The sequence below is a fragment of the Triticum dicoccoides genome, chromosome 1A (genome assembly GCF_002162155.2).
Source record: "Triticum dicoccoides isolate Atlit2015 ecotype Zavitan chromosome 1A, WEW_v2.0, whole genome shotgun sequence".
NCBI lineage: Eukaryota > Viridiplantae > Streptophyta > Magnoliopsida > Poales > Poaceae > Triticum > Triticum dicoccoides.
Genome location: NC_041380.1, coordinates 603,396,283 through 603,403,348, shown reverse-complemented (window position 1 = coordinate 603,403,348; position 7,066 = coordinate 603,396,283). Strand labels below are relative to the sequence as shown.

The 7,066-nt window shown below is 42.6% G+C and overlaps 1 protein-coding gene across 1 annotated transcript; it reads left to right on the top strand.

Annotated features, from left to right (window-relative positions):
* Nucleotides 1–4,140: 4,140 nt before the first annotated feature.
* Nucleotides 4,141–6,329, top strand: LOC119349383. Its single transcript, XM_037617410.1, has 3 exons — nucleotides 4,141–4,301; nucleotides 5,632–5,783; nucleotides 5,870–6,329. The coding sequence occupies exons 1-3, from the start codon at nucleotides 4,179–4,181 to the stop codon at nucleotides 6,042–6,044; spliced, it is 450 nt and encodes a 149-aa protein (XP_037473307.1). The 5' UTR covers nucleotides 4,141–4,178; the 3' UTR covers nucleotides 6,045–6,329.
* The last annotated feature ends 737 nt before the right edge of the window (nucleotides 6,330–7,066 follow it).

The following is a 7,066-nucleotide window of genomic DNA, read 5'->3' as shown; positions in this document are numbered from 1 at the left end:
TAGTGTGCACTAACCTTGGAGCATTACATTAAATAGCAGCGGCATGGGACATATCTTTTTTATTTTTTAACTCGTGAATTTTTTTCCAAATTAGTGAGCATTTTGAAATTCGGGAACATTTTCTCAAATCCGTGATCATTTTTTGCAAACATTTTGAAAATATCTTGAATATTTTTGGTACATTTTTTAGATTCACATTTTTTAAAAAAAATTGAATAATTTTTGAATTCATGAGAATTTTTAAATCTATGATATCTTAAACACCTAGTTTTTTTTCAAAATACAAGGTTTTTTAACAAAATATTCTTGATTTTTATGAACATCAAAATGAATTTTGAACTTTTTAAAAATCCACTAGTATTTTTAAAACCCACATATTCTTTAAGAAGTACATTTTTTTCACAGTTCTAGAACATTATTTAAATTTCATGTAGCTATAAATTGACTACAAAGATGTCATGAAATCCTATAGCTATAATAGCCCTGCTATCCCATCCCAGGAAAAACCAAAGGAATCACAAAAACCAGTAAATGGATGGGCGCACGATGCACTGGGTGAATCAAGCATATTTGGCCAAATGAACTAACATGATGATTTATAGGTGTTGGCTAAATTACCTTTTTAGGGGTTGTTGGCTAATCTACTAAAAGATAAAAAAAAGGTAGCTAATTTTTTTTACATATTAACTGGTAGCTAAAAGCTAAAATAAAATTATAAAAAGGAAAATGAGAAAACTATTATATGAAACCTTTGAGGCCTATAGTAGGCCCACAATGGGAGCCTGCCAGGGCTTGTCACTCGGGTATGTAAAATCGGTGTGGCCCTCTGAAGAACAGTCTGCGTTTGTTCCTGGTCGAGTTATCACAGATAATATTATTGCTGGTTATGAATGACTACACTTCATGAAGAGGAACAAAGCTCAAAAACATAAGTCATGTGCACTCAAGCTGGATATGATGAAAGCCTATGACCGTGTTGAGTGGATTTATTTGTGTGCTATTATGTTAAAACCGGGATTCACAGAGAGGTGGGTCAATATTGTGATGAGTATGGTCAGCTCTATATGTTTCTCAGTGTTATTTAATGGGCAGAAGCTTGAGGAGTTTAAACCAACTCATGGCATTCGATAGGGAGATCCAATTTCACCCTATCTATTTTTGCTGGCAGCAGAGGGCCTTTCGTGCCTTTTAAAATCTAGAGTTCAGTCATCTAGTCTCGTAGACATTAAAGTGGCTCCATCGGCACCGCCACTGAATCACTTATTGTTTGCATATGACAGCCTACTATTTTTAAGCAAGTTTAGGAGGGGCGGAAGAAGTGTCTCTTTTGCTAGAAGCATATGATAGGGCTTCTGGTCAACGAATTAATAAGGAGAAATATGCCTTGTTTTTCAGCAAGGGTTGCCCAGAGATAGTGAGGGAACAAGTTAAATTGAAACTATTGGTACCAAATGAAAAACTCAATGAGAAGTATCTGGGTATGCCTACTGATGTAGGATCATCAAAGAACCGGGCCTTTAAAGATTTAAAGGACCGTTCATGGAGTAAGATACGTGGATGGATGGAGAAAACTATGTCAGCAGCTGGTAAGGATGTTTTGATTAAATCTGTGGCCCAGGCTATCCCGGTTTTCTCTATGTCATGTTTCAAGCTACCACGATGTTTGTGTGAGCATCTAACATCTGCAATTAGAGCATTTTGGTGGGGCAGTAATCAGGGACAAAAGAAGCCATACTGGGTGACATGGGATATTATGACTATGCCCCGTTATATGTGAGGGCTTGGTTTTAAAGACTTTGAAATTTTCAACTTGGTGTTGCTCGCAAAATAGGCATGGAGGATACTAGAGAATCTTGAGTCCTTGAGTGCTCGAGTACTGAAATCAGTGTACTTTCCAAGTGGGTCTATACTTGATGCCCAGTTGGGAAATCACTCATCACAAATTTGGCTATCTATACTTGAGGGACGGGACATAATGAAGCAAGGAATTATTATGCGCATTGCTAATGGAGCTACTACTAGCATATGGAATGAAAGCCCACCTAGAGATGGTACGTTGAGGCCACTACTTTGCTGAATTAATAACCGACCACAGTTGGTTTCAGAACTTATTTATATGTCAAACGCAAGGTGGGACATACAGCGTATTGAGGAAGTTTTTTTTGCCTTGTGATGTGTAAGTGATCTTGCAAATACCTATCTGTTTGAGAGCTATGTATGATTTCTGGTCTTGGCATTATGAAAATTCTGGAAACTTCAGTGCGCGTTCAACATATAAGATGGTGGTTGAGACTAAGAAAATAAGAGAAGAATGGCGTGAGCAAAGGACGGGTTCTTCAAACAATTCTGCAAATGAGAAAGCATGGGTTCGGCTTTGGAAGATCCATGTACCCACAAAAATAAGGGTGTTTCTATGACGCCTAGCTCGACAATCGCTGCCCACGGAAGACATCAGGATGCATGTGAAATGGCTACTAGTTGTTCCTGCTGTGTGTGTGGAATGGAAGACTCATGGAAACATAGTTTGGTTGAGTGTACGATGGCGCGCTGCGTGTGGGCTCTAGTTGATCAAGACCAGATGATAGAGAATATATAACCGAATGCTAAAAGCTGGCTATTTACCATGCTGGATCGTTTGTCTCATGATGTGTTTGTGGTGAGGATGAGAATGACACTTTGGGCGATATGGGCAGCAAGGAGGAAGCTCATACATGAGGGAATTAATCAGAGCCTCTAAGTACTCATCTGTTCGTGACGAACTTTATTGCAGAGTTGGGTCAGATTAATCAGCGCCATGAACATTATAGTCCTGCAAGAGATGTCGAGCTAAATCCAACAGTGAAGAAGTGGATTTCTCCACCTCCGGATAAGGTGAAAGTTAATGTAGACGCGACAGTTTCTCTACATGGAAATTTTGGTACCGCAGCTACAGTTTGCAGAAGCGAACAAGGCGAGTTTTTGGGAGCTTCAGTTTTTGTTATACATGTCTTTCAGATCCATCTTCTCTTGAAGCAGTGGCTTGTCGAGAAACTCTTTCTCTAGCAGAAGAACTTGGACTACAACAGCTTCATATTGCGTGGGATTGCAAGAATCTTATTAAACACATACATGAATCATCAAGTGGTTTCTATGGTGGAGTGATCAGGGATATAAAATCATGGTGCGGTACATTTATTTCATATGTTTTTATTCATGAGTTGAAGACGTCGAACTATGAACCTTATGTACTAGCTAGTATGCACTTTCCCTAAATTGGGGCCACATGTGTGGCTGGGTCAGCCCCATGATCCGGTTGTTTTATCTGTTTTTGTGAACTTTGATCAATAAAGTAAGGGAAATGATTGAAATCACCAGGCAGATCACGCTCTTTTCGTCCGCCGTCTCGTGCACACGACACGTGTCAATGGGCTCGCACGTCTCCACCTTCCCGAAACAACTACCGGATCCAATCGTTCTCCATGATAATCCCATCTTACTCTTGCATCTCTCCTTCATCCAGACGAGGTGCTGCAGCCGCGCCACTGCCGAACACCCCAGCTGCACCGCCGCGGACGCCGGCGAGCACGCGCTCCGCCATCGTTGTCGCCGGCTGCCTCCACCACCACCATCTTTCCTCCCCCCTCTTCTCGATTGATGGCGCCCGCTCCTACTGCTATTGGGTAATGAAGAAGATGACCTCCGCTCCCCACCGTCCACGGCAAGGCCGCCGTCCACTTCTGCAACATCACTTCTGTTGCAACAAACAAATCTGCAACATGAACTCCATTGCAAAAAAATCAGCAACAAGAACTCTGTTGCAAAAAAAAAAAACCGCAACAAGACGTTTAGTTGAAAAAAAAATCCGCAACAAGACCTCTGTTGCAAAAAAAATCCGCAATAAGACCTCTGTTGCAAAAATATTCCGCAACAAGAGCTCTGTTACGAATGTTTCTGCAACAACCTCTTTGTTGCAAAGTAGTGAAAAGACGTTCACTCGCTAAATTTGTGTCAGATCCGACGGCTCGCGAGGCGGCGGATCTTTTAAAAAGATCCGCCGGCTGACGTGTAGCAGCCCCTATAAAGTAAAGTAAAGCAGGTTTTGAAAAATATGTAAAATCGGCGTGGAGCCATTGTCTTGTTTCCTCTCCTCTTCTGTCTCGAGTCTCGATTTGCGCCGGCGGCGGAAGCAATTCATCTCCATGGCGGCGACCGCGCTCCGGACCACCTGCCAGCGGATCGGCGGCCGGGCCCTCCGGCCATGGCTGGCCCCCGCGGCGGCGCATCAGAACCAGCCCACCACCTCTCGCCTCTTTCACAGCACGGTAAGCACCCCTCCTCCCCCTCCCCCTCCCTCAACGTCCGAACGGACGGCGGCCATAGACCGGTTTCCTCCCGATTTGCCATATTTTCGCCCCTTGTTTGCTCCCATCGTAGGAACCCTAACCCTAACCCGAGTAATGTGGATTCTCCCCTGCTGGCCTGTGCATGCCGGTGACACTGTTCTATTCTGGAAGGATGCCTGGGAACAAGATGGTTTGCTGATCAGGAGTATCTCTCAGTCCAGCAATTCATGGATCCTCAGGACCATCTGCACAACTTTCACCAGCCTCTATCCTTGGAGGCTCAGGCCTTGAATTAATATCTGGAGGCTTCAGGACCTCCAAATCAAATTGAACAGTGTGCGGCTCGGGCCTTGGAGTCCTGATTATTGGATCTTATGTTGGGGGGATGTACGATACAGGCCACATAAGTATTATAGAATCTGCTTCAGGCAAATACAACCCTCCCCTGTTCTGACTAGCATATGGAAATCCAAGTGCATCATGAAACACAAGGTTTTCACTTGGTTATGGCTCATGGATAGACTGAACACTAGGAATATGCTTAAGAGGAGGCGCTTTGATATTTGAGAGTATCTTTCTTGCCTGCTGTGTGATGATGACGTCGAAGAAACCACCATACACCTATTCTTTGCTTGCACATTCAGTGCTTCTTGTTGGAATACCATTCATATTCATATTACCTGGGATACCACAAAGGGATCTACCTGAGATGATGAGCAATACTGCTACTACCTGGCCGCATAAATTGTTCAAAGAAATTGTGTACCTGGCTGCCTGGAATATCTGGAAGCAAAGAAACTAGAAACACTTTGATGGTGTGACTCCTACATTGGAAGGGCGGGCTGCTATGATTAAGGAGGATTTAAATCAACTTAAGTTCAGGGTCTCCCCTGATCTATCTGACTTCCTAACCTCCTGTGTAAATTCCATTGTACTCTGCATGTTTAATTAGCAACCTAGCTTTTCCTTCTCGTTTACCAAATGCTACAATCTGAATCTGAAAGAAAGGCATAATAATTATGGGTTCATAAAATTCGCTTGATATGCTGCTGGTCTTAATTTACTTGCATCCTTGACTGAATTTAGCTGGGTGCTAGTGCATGCTGTCAGACTCAAGTGCTGAATGACATTATCGTTGCATTGTTTGCCAATTGATTGATTGCACGCCTCTTGGAATTTTTTTTGAGTGCTACTGCTGTCATAAAGCATATATACCTGCTCTACTTCTGAGATAAACTTCGATATTGATCTGTTCCTGATTTGGGTTAATGCGGTTTCTCCCTGTCTTGCTCTGTCAATAACAATGCAGAAGGCGGCCGCAACTCACTCAGCTGAGATCCAGCAGGTCAAAGAGGAGCTCTACTGCATGATGTCCGAAAACAGGGACAAGATAGGAAATCAGAAGGGCCTGATCAAGCACCTCTCATCCCATGTGGAGCCTAAACCCGAGGACCCTGTCTGGTATGATCTTGAGCCCGGTATTGTTCTATATGCCTGTTACAGTCTTGGTTTACAAGGGCTCTGATCTCTCTTGTACTGCCCTGCAGGCGCTTCTATCGCAGGGCAAAATGGTACCATTTAGTCATGATGTATAGCCCAGCATTCCTTTATGGCTACATGTCTATGTTGGATGTGCCTGATGGCAAGAAGGAGATGACACCAGCTGAGAAGGATGATTTTAACAAGAGGATGGCCGCGTTGATGCCCAATGTGGAACTTTGAGGGCAGCTAGTTGCATAGTGACTAACCCCAGCACTTTATGTAGTTGCCATCTTGCCATTGCTCTGTTTGGACACTGCGGCTTTGTTAGACTAAATTATCTGTCATGTTCAGTGCGATTATACGTTATGGTAAGGCTGAACTAGCTGTGATGCTTGGTGAAAAGTGCTATCTTAAAAGTTAAGACTGAGTTATCAGTGAGAATATTGGCTCAAGTGGTATGGTACTATGTTGATGTTATTTGGGTCTCCCTTGGCAAGTTAGTTGATTGGTTCTTTGTTTGTTTAAGTATGTGTGAGCTCTTTGCTCACACTGTATTTCGTTTGTCTGATGCATAGCTGAAAACGTGCTTGTGTGGAAAGGGTGATGACTATTTGGCTACTCTGCTGTGTTCTGTAACAAGTAAGGCATGATTGCTCTCTAACTGCCCCAGTGTGTCAAGATAATTCAGTTTTTGTGACTTAGCAGTACAGTTTCATGTAGCATTAATCTTTCGAGGGAATGAAGATCAGGAGTGTTACAAGATGCCTGCATGTAACTTTAAATCCAGTCACAGCCATGTAATGTATGAACCAATATTGATTGAATGATGATACTCTTTTCTGACCTCTTGTATGATCATTCTAGTCTAGCAAGCCAACATTGATTTCTTACAGCCATCAAAAGGAATCATTAGATACACCCACCAGGTTATTCAAATGCTCATCTTAGCCTGCTATGGTTGTAACTGTCTTTAGTGCCATCTCCAATGGTGTTGCATATCTATGCTCTACCCAAGCATCATCTTCGAAAAATCCATATCTTTTCCTCAGCCCATAGAGAGCAAAGCCGATGAGTATCTTCACGAGTACAATGACAAGCAAAACTGGGAGTTCGTTTAGTCTTGATGTCTTCACAATAACACTCTTAATCTTCTAGTACTACTACATTTCAGGCCTTGGATATTTTAGCTGTCAGCTGGGACATAGTGAAAGTATGATACTAAATCTCAAATATCCTTCAGGTTTTAAATTTGCATAGCCCTC